The following is a 16152-nucleotide window of genomic DNA, read 5'->3' on the forward strand; positions in this document are numbered from 1 at the left end:
GTTGGTGTGAAAGAGACATGCAAGAGATTAAACACAGCTGTCTATGAGCCAGTACCAACCCCGGCACACTGCATCCACTGCAGGGTGCATGAGAGGAGCATCTGTTAATAGATGCCTGCAAATTATGGCTACTTGTGTCCACTGAGGACAAGACAAAAATCAATTTCATTTGCACCAAAGAAGCTTTAAATAAACCCTAAGGATGGGAACCAAATATGGGAACTAAGAAACTGCAAATCCTCATGCGTGGCTGGGCATTTCTTTCCTAACATCCAGCATCTACATGGGATGGCCTGGGGCCATGTGAGTGGCAGAAGGTGAGGAACCACTGTTAGATCTGTGGTTCCTATATTTGGATCTCAAAGCTTCACGAAAGCACCTGTTCATTCCCTGGCCTTTTAAACTACTTGATACACAACTGAGGTTCCATGCAAGAAATGCTTAGAATCAGAGAGTGGTTTGTGTTTGAAGGGGACCTTGAAGATGGTCTAGTTCTAACCACTCATGCCATGGGCAGGGTCACCTTCCATTAGACCAGGTTGTTCAGAGCCGCACCCAACCTGACCTTGAAAACTTCCAGGGATGGGGCATCCACAACTTCTCTGGGCAGCCTGTTTCAGTGCCTCGCCACCTTCAAAGCAGAGGATTTTTTCCAAACATTGAATCTAAATGAAGGCCAAAACTAGCGTTATTTTGAGGGTAAGGTCCACCAACACTTTCTCCTGAATCAGGACAATCACTGCAGTCCATCTCCTGTCCCCTCATTTTCTGTTGAGCCAGAAGGGTGACAGCTATAAATCCTTGAATTACAGCACCTGGCATCCCCTACAAACAGGAACAGAACCAGAGACAGCTTCTACTGCACAGAATCACAGAATGGTAAGGGCTGGAAGTTTGGAAGTACCTTAAAGGTCATCTAGTCCCAACCCTCCTGCCCTGAGCAGGGACTCGTCCCACTAGACCAGGTTGCTCAAGGCCTTGTCCCACACGGTTTTGAACACTGCCAGGGTCTTCCCTGGGGAAACCTGCTTCAGTATCTCACCACATTCACAGTAGAGAATTTCTTCCTAATATCTAATCTAAATGCTCCATGTTCCAATTTGCACCCATTCCCCGCTGTCCTGTCACTGCTGTTCCTGGAAGGTGCTGCGAGATCTCCCCAGGGCCTTCTCCAGGCTGGCCAGCCGCGGCTGCACCCATCGGGCCTCGCCCTGCCCGCCTCCGTCCCCCGCGCACTGGCGGGACGCGGTCTCCGTGCCGGCCGAGGCGGCCGCAGCCCCTGAGAGCCCCGGGGCCCGTTTGCCGCCGGGGCCGGGGCACGGCGGCCGCCAGCAGAGGGCAGGCCCGGCCCCGCCGCTCCGGGCCCCGCCGCAGCCACATCCGCCGCCGCCGGGAAGGGGCCGGCGCCGGGGCCGCTGTGGGCTCCCCGCTCCCGCCGCTCGCTGTCGGGCCCGCGGGCCCCGCGCCGGACTCAAGATGCCGCTGGGGCTGAAGCCCACCTGCAGCGTGTGCCGCAGCACGTCCTCTTCCATGTGGAAGAAGGGCGGGCAGGGCGAGATCCTGTGCAACAACTGCACGGCCCGCTCGGCGCCGCCGCCCCCCGCCGCCTTCGCCACCACCTCGGCCGCCGCCCAGCACAGCAACGGCGGCGGCGGCGGCGGCGGCGGGAAGCAGGTGAGCAGCTGAGGTGAGGGTGATGGAGCGCCCGGGGCCGGGCTGCAGCCGGGCTGTTGGGGCTGTCCGGGCCGTCCCCGTTGTATTCAGCCTGCTGTTCCCCGCAGAGCAAGCAGGAGATCCACCGCCGCTCCGCGCGGCTCAGGAACACCAAGTACAAGTCTGCGCCCGCCGCGGAGAAGAAGGTTTCCACGAAGGGCAAGGGCAGGAGGCACATCTTCAAGCTAAAGAACGTAAGGCGGTGCGGGCAGAGCGCCGGGGCCGCGGGGGGCCGGGAGCCTGCGCCGGGCTGCGGACCGAGCCCGCGGGAGAGCGGAAAGAGAAGGCGGGCGTGGGAGCTGGGCGCCCGCTTCTCAGCATAAACTCCTGGACATGAAAACGTTACCTCTGTTGCTTTGAGCTTTAAAGTAATAATGTTTGCTAGTTATTTTAGAAGGTAATGTATCTGTATGTTATCTAAAAGGAAAAATAATTCTGGAACTTTATGGTTGCTTTGTTTTAATGCTCTTGATTTTCTGTGTCCTTTTCTTAGCCCATCAAGGCTCCTGAGTCTGTATCCACTATAATTACAGCAGAATCAATCTTTTATAAGGTATGGATTATGCAAATCTATTTGCAGATACGACTATCCTGTTTCTGTTTCCGATTTCAATAATTATGGACACTGAAGGGACTAGAGGTATAGTCGCAGAAACTGTTCTTCCTTGCCTAACAGTCGTGTAGGATTTTGGTTTGCTGTAGTTATTGACGTTTAGACTTGCAAGGTAGTTTACCTAAGAAGTTTAAATAGTTATCATTGTCGCAGGTTTTTCTATTCCAAGAAAAAATGCCTTTTTTTTTTTTTTTTTAAATTATTGCTATCAGCATTTTTAAACAACTTACACTGTGCAGAGGTCAAGTGACTGGAGATGACAATTTAGATTTCTGTGATATTTCATACCTTAGGTGCAGAACATACTTCCCATAGAGGGGGTGGGTTGTAATGCCCCAGCATCTCAGCTGGCTCCTGTTTGAGAGATGGTGCAAGCAGACACCCTGGGAATAAGATCTGTTGACACTTGCAGTGAAGCAGGAGGGAATTTTCTCACATTCATGCTTGAGAGCAGCTTCACCAGTGTGCCAAGGTGTTGGTGTTCTAAAGTTCTGTAATTTGCCTTTGTTTCCCAGCAGTACAAGCAAACAGAATGTTTTTGCCCCCTTTTCCTCTCCAAAAAAGTCAGGGTAGGCAGTGGGAGACTGCAAAGCCGGTGGTGGCCTGAGATTCCATATACTCTCCAGGGACCTGATGCTTCATGCCTGGCATTCCAGATGAATCTCGTTTGCTGTTGACCAATTCAAAAAAGAATTACTGTCTCATGTGTTTGTTTTTATCAGAAATTCCTAAGAATTATGTCAGAACTTCTATCTAAGCTTCTTACATAAAATATTGCTACTTTGAAACTTTGCAGTGTTGTTGTGAATACGATTGTTTAGGGGGTTTTGTGTTCTTTTTATCTGCTATAAAAACACACACCTTTCTTTCTTATGCCACCATTCTTTTGCATGTGGCTGAATGGAAGCTGCATTTCAAGACTGGCAGAATTTAGGGTATGATACTTAAGATATGAATCAGAATGTGAAGTGAAGCTGACAAAATCAGGTTGTTTGATTTCAGTGTCATTTGTATGTCTTTTAGGGTGTATACTACCAAATTGGAGATGTTGTTTCAGTAGTTGATGAACAGGATGGAAGAACATACTATGCTCAGATCCGTGGCTTTATCCAGGACCAATACTGTGAAAAGAGTGCTGCACTAACCTGGCTCATTCCTACACAAGCCAGCCCAAAAGACTGTTTTGACCCTGCATCCTACATCATAGGTAATCTGAGCCTTCACTTCATACAACTGCTTGGATGTACATGTGCTAATGCAAAGTTGTAATTTTTAAATTAAATATTTTAGCTTCTCAAGGTATTTTGTGCAAGTTCCACCTTTTAGACTTTAATCTTGTAAACATCTTGTTTACTGTAATAACACTGCTTATTTATCTTGTGCATATAATATGATTACCACTATTGCAGTGCGATTATCTCGTACTGTGATTATCTGGGTGTTTGTGGGGACAATTACTTACAGTTGTGCACCTTTAAAGATCAAATTACTGCTCTACAGATAGGTTTAAACCATAGTAGCTTTGATTCTGATATACCAGTCCAAGTTGTTTCTTTTAAAGTGACCTGAATTACTTGTTCTTTATCCTGGCTATTCAGAATACATAGCATGCAAGCACTGGCATGGAGACTGTTCTGCTACTGATAAAATGATAAAATTAGTAATTCAGAAAAGTCCCTCTAACAGGCAGGACACAAATAGAATGTATTTTAAATATATTAACTAGAGATCAGCCCAGCAAAATTAAAGGTAGAGGTTTCTTGCCTAATACAGGAGGCTACCTTCCTAGGACAGTAATGGATTGCAAAGACAAATTCTGTAAGGGAATGTTGACATTGTGGCATATTTTTATTCAGCAGACTTAATTTTATGCCTTTAAGTTTTGTCTTTAAAGATTTATTTTTTTTTTTTCCTAGGACCAGAAGAAGATCTCCCAAGGAAAATGGAATATTTAGAATTTGTTTGTCATGCACCTTCGGAATATTTCAAGTCTCGGTCATCTCCCTTCCCTACTGTTCCTACAAGGCCAGAGAAGGGCTATATATGGACTCACGTGGGACCTACTCCTGCAATCTCCATCAAAGAAACTGTAGCAAATAATTTATAATATTTTTGAGGAATACTTTGGACTAGTTATTTTGGGTGTATCCTCCAGTTTGTAAACCTCATACAAGAAGTTTTAAAAATCATGAAATGTGCCGACTTACTTTATGGATTATGGTATTTATTTATTGTAGATCTGTCAGATCTTTGAAGTGGAAGTTTTCATTCCAGTTGATGCATCATTTCAGTGCTCTGCTCTTCAGACATTGTTGCAAATCTTGGGACAAAACCACAAGTTTCAAAAGTCATCTTTGACTTCTGAAAGTTGCCTGTAGTGTTCATTCTTACTTTTTAAGTTATCTTTCAGAAGAGGAGTTTAAAAGACATAATTATTCAGAATTTTATATAACTGTTAAATTTAGTTAATTGTGACTGCTGTTTTTATTTCCTTGTTAAATAATTTAAGACTAGCTTCTCCTAAATACTAAAATGGTCAGTGATGCAGTTAACAGTTTTCTGTTACATGGAGAAGAGTGGTCTACATGGATTTCTCCAGACTAAAGCCTCACCCACAATGAGAGACTCCAACAGTCACCTTTTAAGAGAACTTTGTTCATCTGAATCTGAAATGTGGCCTGTGTGTATCGCTTTCTGCTAAACTTCCTTATATGAGGTTGTAAATTTCCTGGAAAATTGGATGCTAATTCAGAAAGTAGTGTTATTTGCCATCCTCATGGCAGACGTGTATTTGCATTTCCAGCACTGACATATGATTTGAGTTTCAGGTTGTTCATATTGGTTTGCCTGTTAGCTTGGAGTCATAAAATTGATTTTAAATTGTTTTTTCAGTCTTCACAAATAATGCTGGTAAGGAAAAAAATGGTCAGGCAATTCAAATGAAAAAAAAAAAACATTGGTAAGGGAAATAAAAATTAATTTTTTGTATTGACAGTCTCAGCATAACAAAGGTTTAAATAGCAGAATGTGAGAAATGTCACATACCAAAATACCAATGGACTTTTCTGCCCTAAACTTGCTACAAGCCAGTCAGCTCCAAACACGATGAGATGTGCTTGTATGGCCTGAATTCCAAGGGCTTAGCGGTTCCGGCTGCCTGTGAAGGATAAGAGTTGTAAGTGGCCTTAAATTTAAATGTACTGATCTTTTCTGGTTTTTTTTCTTTTGTACGAACATAAGTGACCAGCACCCAGAAGGTTCAAATCACCTTTAAGATACTGTATGAAAGCATAAAAATGTTGCACTAGGCTTATGTTCTAACTTTATGAAAGGCTTTGATTTAAGATGCAACATATTTGAAAGTCTCACGTATTGACAACTTTTCATACAGTGGGACTTGTGAGGGCAGGAACCAGATAGATTTGTTTTGGCCTGCAGCCTCTCTTCTGCCCTCTTCAAATAGAAAGAGCAGTCAGCCTTAAGGGAGCAGATCTAAAGTTGTGATACTGTCAGTAATTCAGAATGCTCAAAAGTTAGCAATATATTGCTAATACAGAGTTAAATCTTAATCCTCAGTTGTTTACAAAGATGAGATGTGTGCCCATGTTCAGTGTCTTGCAGTAATTAATCCTGAGATGACCTCACTTCTCTCTATTCTCTCCTTTCAGTTCCTCTGGATTTTTTTTATTTCTTTTTTAACAATTACAAAAAATAAAAATAACCAGTCTTATATTTACAATAACCAGAGTGACTCCCTTGATTCAAATGTTTTCCTTCCTTTCTCTGCAGTCCACAGGGTTTTTTCACTTGGGCTCACTGTAAAGTCCCTGTGCTGCCTCAGCATGATCCATGGACCTGTCCTCTTCTGTGGGCTGTTTTACCTTATCTGAATTGTCAGGGTTGGAAAAGACCTTGATGGTCATTGAGTCCAATGAGGCCTAGCTGCTTTCCTTGTCAAATCTTCAGAGGAATAAGGAGGGAAACAGTGCTTACATTGGTTTGGTTTTTTGAGTTCCTGCAAGGTACACAAAATGAAAAGTACTTTTTGCTATTTGCCTTATTTGTCAATTAATTGTAATATAAAAAGGATAACTCATTTTTCATCAGAATACAGCTTTCTAAAATTCAGTGCTGCTGGTGATTCAAGTATTATACTTCCAACTACAGTCTAAACAGACAAAAATACTCTTTTTTCAGACAGCTATGGAACAACCTCATTTAGTAAACACTTAAGTATTTTTACTTTAGTTTTTATTATACTGGGAAATGTTAAAAAATAATAAGCAAGAATTCTGATTGTAGGTTCTCAAGAGAGTGAATCTGCAGGCAATGACTGCTACTGAAGCTTTACAACTTCATTTATAGGTATTTGAATGGTTGCACTGTCCTGTTTTTCTTATGTTCAGAACATCACCCAATAACAGGGAAAATGACTGACTCTCCAGACAGCTTCTTATGGGTGGACACAGCTGAAGAGTGGGGCCTCTGAGAGCAATGTCCCTGAAAATTCCTCATCTCTCTCATATTAGGAAAATGGAGGACAAAAGGAAGACCTGCAAAATGGACTCAACAGCAGAAGGGATATCAGAGGAGCCTGTGGGGACAGGCTTTGGTGCCCCGCAGCTGAAGGAGCTGAGCTCACCTATGTCCATCTTCTAGCTTGGTAATCCCCCATGCCAAAAGGTAGGGAGGTTTCATATTTGCATCACTGGACTCTCTGTGAAAGCAGTGCTGCTGAATTTATGGCCTTGTGTTGAGCTCCAGAGTTTTGTGACCAGCCGACAGTAATTTTTATCAAGGTATTTTAGTTCTAAACATGGAACTCGTAGCCAAGAGCTAAAAGCCATGGAGCATATATAAAATACTGAGTACCACATAGACATGTGGCCTGTGCTCCAAGGAACACATTGCTGGAAATCGGTGGGAGGAGTAGCCCCTGAACTCTGATGTGAACTTTACCAAAACAATACGTACTGGAGAAGGGTTTCTCTCTGGGCCATGGCTTTGTTGGGAGGAGAATACTTGCTGGGAAAACGTGATGCAAACCCAGTGGATAAATAAGTGTGTGGTTCCTTTGGCTCCTAAAATGAGGCTGGGGTTCCTCTCTTGCTGCTGTGCTGTGCTACATGACAATCATCTCAGTCATCCTTGCAGAGGCTGGATTAGGCCCCTACAGCTTGGTGTCCAAGTCAATCCAATAGCTTTGCTTTCATGTAATGCAGCCTTCAACTTTAATATATGAGAAGCAAAGAGTACATTTATTGTGGTTGGTGGTGTATTGTGTATTATGATTAATAAAGGCCCTAAATAGATTTATACAACTGAGAACAAAAATATTAATAGGTGCGGTTTTGAAGTTTCAACTGCTCTTTACAGTTACTGAATTAAAAAGTCAAATTATAATTTTATTTCATTTTCACACAGATGGAATTGGTACATCTGTTAGACAGGAAATTACATCCCTCCAGAATTATGAGCATTATGTGCCTAAGCAGAAATACTTTTACAATAGTTAATAGTTGTTAATATTTCTTTTTGTGTGCTCCCCACTACAGAATCTCGTGATCACTAACAATAGAATTTTGTATTTGGCAATTATTTCTCTTTCACCCACACAGTCACGCTTACCTTCAGGAAGACTACATTATTTTTTTTCCTTAGCCCTTCTAGTTGGTGAGTTGTTATTCTTGAATTTGGCTTACAGCTTCAGTGAGATTACTTTTCTAGTTTGGTAGCTTCAATCACAAGGGCAACTTCATGGACAACATCTCCAGGTGGTTCACGCATCTTTATAAAATGCTTAAGTGTTTCAATGTTTATTTAATCAAACAGAATTATTACTGGAATCTAGTTTTGCTAGAAAGATTGTTTTAACCTGAAAATATCAAGATTATCCTGTGCACGGCATTTAGACTCAGGCACCTGCTTACATATGGTGATTTAGGCTCCTGCAACATCTTTTGAACTCCTTCATTTAGGGGGAGCAGAGCAGGGGTGTTCCTCTTTTCTCATGAAGCTGTCTAGAGCCCAAGTTGCTTTCAGTAGTTCCACCTGTCTTCCTACACTCCATCAGTGTCCATGGACACTTCTTTGCTGAAGACCATCACACCTCTCTGACAAAGTACCATGTTGAAACTGATCCAGATTTGAAACACACACGTGATACTTTTAACACAAATCTTCCCTTAGGGAACTTCAGTAGAAATGTTTATTTTTGTCTTGAGATGGTCAAACCCTTGATAATCCTTTTCTCAGTGTATGTAGAATCCTACACAGTCAATGTTCCCTTTCTTTCTGATTAGGTTACTTTTGTATAAAATGACACTGTACGGCTGCTTGTGGTAGTGAATCTGAATTATGTAAGCAGAATTTGGAACCTGTTCTCTCCCAGTCTCTCCCACTAGATTTCAGTGGGTCATTAAGAATTAAAGCAAAGAGTAGCCTGTCCTTTTCATCCGTGTGCCCTTCTCAAGTATCTATTTCCCAAAAAGTGAGAATCCACATACAGAATTTTCCAGTTACTTCTCCTTAAGGAGTTTCTTGGAGCATTCTTAGGGCTCTTTTTCTAAACTGTGTCACAACAGACCACTACTAGGCAAAGTAAAAGACTTGTTTCTTCTTTGTTGTTGGCCAAAACAAAACCAAAAGCAACCACTTCATACCTGCAGGGTTTGCAGAGCCCAACTATGGCTTACTTGCTCCCTTGATAAGTGGAAATGATATGTTGAAACTTAACATATCCATATAAGGCCATACATAGGAACAAGTACTGGGAAAATGCCAGGGACAGATACTACAATGTACTTCTCTGGGGGGCTTTCTAGTCAAGCTTAACCCAGCAGCTCCTGAGTAAGTTGAGACCATCAGGAAAGAAGCATCCACCTCAGCTTTTAGTGACCAGCAATATTTTTGACACAAAGGTCAAAGGTAGAAAAAAGTAAAAATGTCTCTTCTGGAAAATTATTGGAAAAGTCAGTGTAAGATCTGGGGGAAATCTTTTTTTAAAAATCTTTTGTCAAATTGGTTTTACTCACATTCCTGCCATAAAGGAGTGGCACATGTGACAAGCTGTTTGTTTCTGACGTCCCCAGTTCTGCTCTACCCTTTTTGATGCCGTGGGATGTAAACAGAACATTTAACAGCACACGTGCAGAACAGCAAGGGTTTTTTTGAAAGAATGTTTTCTGAAGTCTCTCTCTCTATTTCTTATCTAATAATTTCTAACATTCAAATTCCTCTTAACAACAGGCTGGTGTTTCATGGGAGATCATCACTGAGGAGTAATGAGCACTAGACCCTATCACATTATTTTTTCTTTCCTTTAACGAGATATTTCATCTGCCAAGTACAGTCGAGTTTTGTGAAGGTCTTCTGTAGTGTTTTATTACCAGCCTTTGTTTTTCATAGGCCTGAAAATCTTACTCAACAGGGTTTTTTTGCTGTTGGTGCTGTTTCACTGTTCCGTCCCTGCCAAGGTCAGATGAGTATGTTGAACATCGCAGGTGTCTCTGCACAGCACTGGTGTTACACACGTGCAGTGCTGGGGCACAGGCTCTGGGCTGGCCAGTACAAGGCATGGACATACTGGACAAACCCAGCAAAGGGCCTCACCATGACTGAGAGACTGGAAGTACAAGGAGTAATCTGAAATTCAAGGAGAGGGTGAGAGCTGGGACTGTTCAGCATGCAATGAAGATGACTTGGTGGGGGAGGAAAACTTACTGATGTGTCTAAATACTGGATAAAAGCATCTATCAAAACCACGGGGATCCACAGCAAGACAATCCTATTGAGCCCCTATAGCAGCATTCTGTTGATTTTGCAGTTCTAGTTTTCTCTCACCAAATCTAAATAGGGGAGCAAACAGGGAATTAGTTCTGCAAATACTTAAAAAGAAAAGTCAAAAATGTAACTGAGAAGAAACCTCTACAAAATCACCTTACACGTTTCTCTAGTTATCCAAGTAGGTTGTTAGAGTAGCATAGTCTTTCTTCCCAGGGTCAGAGCAGTATCTTGTTTACAACCCTTTGAATTCCATTACAATCTACAGAGAAAGGAACTTGGTCTTAAAATACAAGAGCTGTTCTTCATAAAGTACAGTTAGGGAGTTTCTCTGCATTTTGTTACAGTGCCCAAATTATAAAATCAGCTCGTGTTGCCAGTTGGACCCACCTGGGTCACAAGACTGAAAAGCTGCAGAGATGAAACTGTACAAGTACTTCAATGTTGAGAACATATGCTACTTGCAAAATAATAAGGAAAGCATGAAAATCTGAGATCAGTGTTATTGATACCTGCTTTTTAGTTTCTGTATGTGCCTTTTTTCAACTGTTAACTGGAATGGGTGACTTCTTTCATCAGTCACCTACAGCAAAAATATGAAGAAGAATAAAAAGATTAAATTTTCAAAGAGGGAACTAATGTTACACAGTTTATGTGGCAAATACATCTTGCAGTGCTTGAGGGGAAACATTTGCAAACCAAATTTACTTGTAGTATGACAGACTGAGAGCTGACAAATGTCAGTGCAGAACAGTGCCTGCACAGAATGAGTGCAATCCTACACATCTTATGACACCCCCCTGCTGCCACTCTGCCGTCTGAGAAAATGTTGGGCTGTCTCAAAAAAGCACTGCACAGGTCCCATCTCTTCCCTTGGCCACGGGTTGCAATTTCAGTTTTTTTTTATTGTTTTCTGTAAATGTCTGTTAATGTATATGAATGGCTCAAGTTCCATCTCACTGAAGAAGGACCAGTGAAGGGGCTGTATTCCACCCCATAGCCTTTTCTGGAATCCATATCACCATAGTAGGGAGCTGGAATAAGATATCTTCTTAAAACCACTAAGAAGTGAAATTCACATTTCTCATAAGCATTTCTCCCTCTGCCTGCCTGCCTGCCTGCTCCAGCTGCTCAGGGAAGAAGGAGCACCCTGGGAAGGCTCTGCAGTGGGTCCCAACCATGGCCCCTTAGGACAGATCAACTCTTCCTTGTGCTCCACGGTAGAGTGCATCCCTTACGGACAGAGAGGAACAGCCCCATTTGTCTCATGCCACCCCTGCCTGCTCCCCACTGCAAGAGTTCTGCTTTAGACCCTCTGTCCTCACCAAAACATGGCTCAGGCAGCAGGACCTGCCACGCAGGACAGCTGCTGGGGAAGGACAAAGAACTCCAATCACCGAAACATGGGAAGAAGGACTGGGGTCAGTGTAGAGACAGATGTTGATGTGAGGGAAGCCAAGACCTTTTTCTCCCCAGGATCGGTAGAAAAAACAAGTTTTGATACGCTGCCTTCAAGTGGGTTTTTTTCCTACATCTGTGTTTTAAACCTGTCCTTAATGAAGGACATTTTGATCTTTTAAAAGTAAAAGAAAAAAAAAAGTCTTTTAGACATTTAGAAAATGAGCAGGTTTTTAACTGCTGGAAAAATGGCCATTAGAAAATGGGATAAGACTTAGTTCTTGGCAAACACTAAAACAGTAAACCACCAAACAGCTCCTGTTGTAGCCTTTAAGTATCTAAACAAGATCATGATGCTCTAGTTATAAAAAAATTACTTGAGCAGTGCTTTGGCAATATACAAGCATGATATTAAAGTAATACATGTTATTAAGGAATGATTTTATTACTATTTCCTGAAACTTTGCAATAATTAAGGAAGTGGAGATTAGCACTGAATCTGTAATTAGTTCACCTGAAGGACCCAGTTACCTTCCCAACAGAAAACGGGCATAAAACCACGTGGATCATTTTAATTCTCCTGGTGCTAATGTTGGAATTATATAACTTGGCATTGACAGCATTTTGTGGGTGGTTCCAAACATTTTGGGTTTTATTATTTGCTTTTTATTCTACAAAGCTGCTGATCTCTGGAAATAAGGGAAATTGCCCAACATGTGCATGACCTTAGTAATTTTTGATGTACCAAAATCCAGTGTCAGTGTCCACACTGGGTCTCCACAAGCTCTGTACTGTGCTATAGCTGTGCCTACATAGGGCAGTAATCTTTCTTGCAGAATCCTAAAAGCTGGGTTTGTGTAAACAGTGAAGTAAGAGGTCATCTTTCTGCATCCAGGAGTTCCACACTGACTTTGTCCCTGAGATACCAGTCCTCACCAAGTCATTTCAACCAGTTCAAGCTGTTAAAGACTTTTGGAGGTTGGTGTGGGACAGCACTACTGAGAGATGCAAAATCTGCCCTGGTCACCTAATAGCAGCTGACATGACTCTGCTGCTGTAGGACACAACAGGAAGGCCACATATGTGGAAGTCTTACAAAAGCCCTGCCCACTCTTAGAGGACAAAAAGGATTGATTTTTCCCACTTCTTTTCTGTTAATCTGACTTACACTTGTGAACTGAACACCAGAAAACTGATTTAACTGATTGCTACTACTGCCTGAGCATCTGAAATATTTAATCCTAGATCTCTTTGCTGCATCACTGCAACAGCAGGCTAAATCTCAGGCACAGAAATGAAAATCTGTTGACTAAGACAGATTGTTACTGTCTGGGCTATTTTAGAAATGGGAAAACTCAAGCAATTGAACCTTCAAGCCAAACTTCTCAAGTGGTGGCTGCAAATGGGTTATTCCCAAATGATGCCTGTGAATCCTTACCTGTCAACTGACATTGACAAATTGTAATCCAGTCTCCCAACTTCTTTCTATAGGATTAACTCTGCAAATACCTGCTGAACTCATGCAAGAAATTCTGTTCTGCTTCTGGTCTCTTCAAAGCTCCTCCATGGCTTATGGATTTGATTGTTATCTTAACTTCTTGGAAAGTAGGCTTCACTCCCACCCAACTCCATGAGCTTAGGAGCTATTAAATAATAAACAAGGAGTCAGATCTTCATACAGTGATATCACATGCATGGATTTTACTGTTTTCACAATAACTAGGAGTTATTGAATAAATTAGGCAAGAAGTCAAATTATATTAGTAAGATTAAAAGGTCAATTATATCTTTTAATACTTTTTATATAGATGTATACACACTCCCCCAGTTAACTTGACTAAAATAGCCTGTGAAAAAATCAAGTTTATACAATGCTTTTGTTTTGAAATTGTATTTTACAATATTTGTTTGCATTTAGGCTGGAGAAATTGACTACATTTCCTTAATGTCACAAGATGGAGAAACTCCCTGTATGACATTAAATGCACACACTGGTGCACACAAAATTTCATCTTGTTTGGTGAACTAAAAGCTGAAGTACATTTCAAACCTAATATAAATCATAAAACTCATATGTATTAACCAGGCTGTTAACTGTCATGCTTAACATACTGTTAAGCAAAGTTCTAGCTGGTGACATCTGTGAAATGTAAGGCTAAGTAATTTAAACATCCATAGATGTTGCTTATCTTTTAAGTTAATTTCAAATGGGTTAAGAAATCTTTTCCATTGTTCTCTATGAAAATGGAGAAAAGTTTGATTCCTTAAGAAATTAGACAATCAATGGTCTTGTGAAATGTTTTACTATACACCAGAAATACTGTTTCTGAAAGAATAAATGTGATTTATGGCAGAATACCATTGAAAGGACCCAATGCATTGGATGGGATTTAATGTGCCCCAACGTCCCCAATTCTTGGAAAAGCAAGCCTGTAAGATTTTCATTAGAAATTACCAGATTCCCTCAACATTCAGACCTATAAGCCTTTCAGTAGAGTTAATTGCACTAATTAAACCAGGATTTAACAGAATTGGCCTGCTACCTCACTTTTTTCCCCCAAAAAAGTGTTTCCAGTCCAGAATGGCAGATCACTTTCAAAACAGGCACATTTTTCCAAAGTATTGTTTGAAGAAAATACCAGCTAACCAGCTGAAAGAAGATAGCTTCAAACATAAAATCCATTTTAGAGAAAAACTAGTGAATAGTGGAAATGGAAACCAAGTTGCTATTAACAAATTTAAAGAACCCCTTGCACACTGGAACAGGGTTACTGTTTACATCATTTATGTTTAACACTTCTTTCTTCAGAAGTTCCTCAACTATGGGGAAAGACTGGTAGGCAGTGGAGGACAGATCAGTGACAGCTGACATGTTGATGACAACAGAAGTGAAAGAAAAAAGCTACGCCAGGTTATCAAACCTTTATAAGGGCTGTAATATGTACCCAGAAAAATAGACATCATTATCCCTTAAGAGAGGTACGAGTGATAGGAGAATTAGCAGGATTTGTTCATCTCTAAGCTGCTGCTCCACAGAGCTTGTTCAGTTCTTGACTTGATGGAGACAAGAGAACAGGTTCAAACATGACACACATTTCTTGCCTGCCTGTGCTATCATCATGAGCCACTGCAGCTAAATCCCACTGCCCTACAAAATGTGAAACAAATGTCATCAGTCCCTTTTCTCTTGGAGTGCCTCTCCCTCCTAGGCCCTGTGCAAGTGTCTCCACAGGCCAGCTGATCCTCACTGCATAACTCTTCAATAGAAGGGATTATCCTCCTCTAAGCTACAGGCTTAATGCTCCTTGTACATCAGACTTGGAACAGGTATTAGCTAGGCTTCATTTCCATCCTCTACTACATTCCAAGGTGCGATGTCAGTGTAACTCAGAATGTAACAAAGATCACCTAACAGCAGGTGGTTATTCAGTGACCTTGGATCACATGAACCAGCATCATCCAGGCTACGTATGCAGAGGGATGTGTGACTAACACTGAGCTCGTTCACTGGTGCAATTCTTCGCATGAAGGAAGGAGGAAAAAGAGAGATTTGGAACCTAGGCTTCCTGGGTTTTAAGAACATTTTCCATGACAGTACATAATTTGGTTGAGGACTGATAAGACCTTCACATACAGCACATCTTCCTTTTTAACTCTGCAATATAATACATGGCACTGAAGTACAGTATTCCAATTAAATGACTCCTAGTGTGAGCACAGTAAAATAATCTATGGAATTGTCTTTGGTACAATCACAATTAGTCTGCAACTGGTCCTTTCAGATTTAAGTATCAGTGCATTATGACATTATCAGTATTAGGAAGGTTAAATAATTTCTATTTCTAATGAATTTTGTACAATCATTATCTAGACCTAAACTGAAGAACAGATGGCTGCTGCTAATTTTGGCTAATCTGGATACTTTTGTAATATCAGAAGATTTCTTTACCAAGCGAAGAAGATGTAATAAACCACAATGTTCTTTAAACAATTTTGACAAGGACAGAGCCCTTTCTTATAGAGGCTCTGGGTGTAGAAGAGAACCCTTAAGCCAGTAGCTGAAAGACTCCTATTGGTACCTGAGAAACTGCAGGAACTAATCAATGGAATTACCTGGGCTGAAGTTTCAAATGCACGTATTTGAATTGATGGTAATATAATATTTCCTTGGCTTAGAGATGAAGACTGTTTTGAAGGGGAAGCAAAATGCTGTGAAAGGGTGGGACAGACTCATGGGAAACATCTCTAGTTTTCTTTCCTGCCTCCTCCTTCCTTCCCCCTCGTGTTAAAACCCGGTTATCTATGTATCAATTAAGGAACATAACTCTTTAACCATCTCCACGGAAAACAACAGTTGTAAATAATTTCAAGAGGTAACATTAGAAAGCTTCCAAGCATCCAAAATATTTTTAGCAGTCTTCAGGAAGCAAAGGTAGAGGTAAGAAGGCGTAGCTGTTGTGAAATACAATTTGGTATTCTTCTGATTAACAAACAGTGGCAGAAAACAAGATGCAAGTATCTTGGTCTGGTTTCTCCTGATATAGCTGAAAAAATATATTCTGTAAGTATAAGTCGAGTTGCCTGCTAATATGTTTATGAAGTACCACCCTCCTCTAAGCCCTCCAAAGGCCATTAGAGAATGGCTT

The 16152-nt window shown here is 41.4% G+C and overlaps 1 protein-coding gene across 1 annotated transcript; it reads left to right on the forward strand.

Annotated features, from left to right (window-relative positions):
• The first annotated feature begins 1397 nt into the window (after positions 1-1397).
• Positions 1398-6068, forward strand: GATAD1 (GATA zinc finger domain containing 1). Its single transcript, XM_066317279.1, has 5 exons — positions 1398-1674; positions 1782-1907; positions 2207-2266; positions 3350-3533; positions 4243-6068. Exons 1-5 carry the CDS (start codon positions 1477-1479, stop codon positions 4431-4433), a joined length of 759 nt encoding a protein of 252 aa, XP_066173376.1. The 5' UTR covers positions 1398-1476; the 3' UTR covers positions 4434-6068.
• Positions 6069-16152: the final 10084 nt, after the last annotated feature.

The sequence above is a fragment of the Sylvia atricapilla genome, chromosome 1, assembly GCF_009819655.1.
Source record: "Sylvia atricapilla isolate bSylAtr1 chromosome 1, bSylAtr1.pri, whole genome shotgun sequence".
Taxonomy (NCBI): domain Eukaryota; kingdom Metazoa; phylum Chordata; class Aves; order Passeriformes; family Sylviidae; genus Sylvia; species Sylvia atricapilla.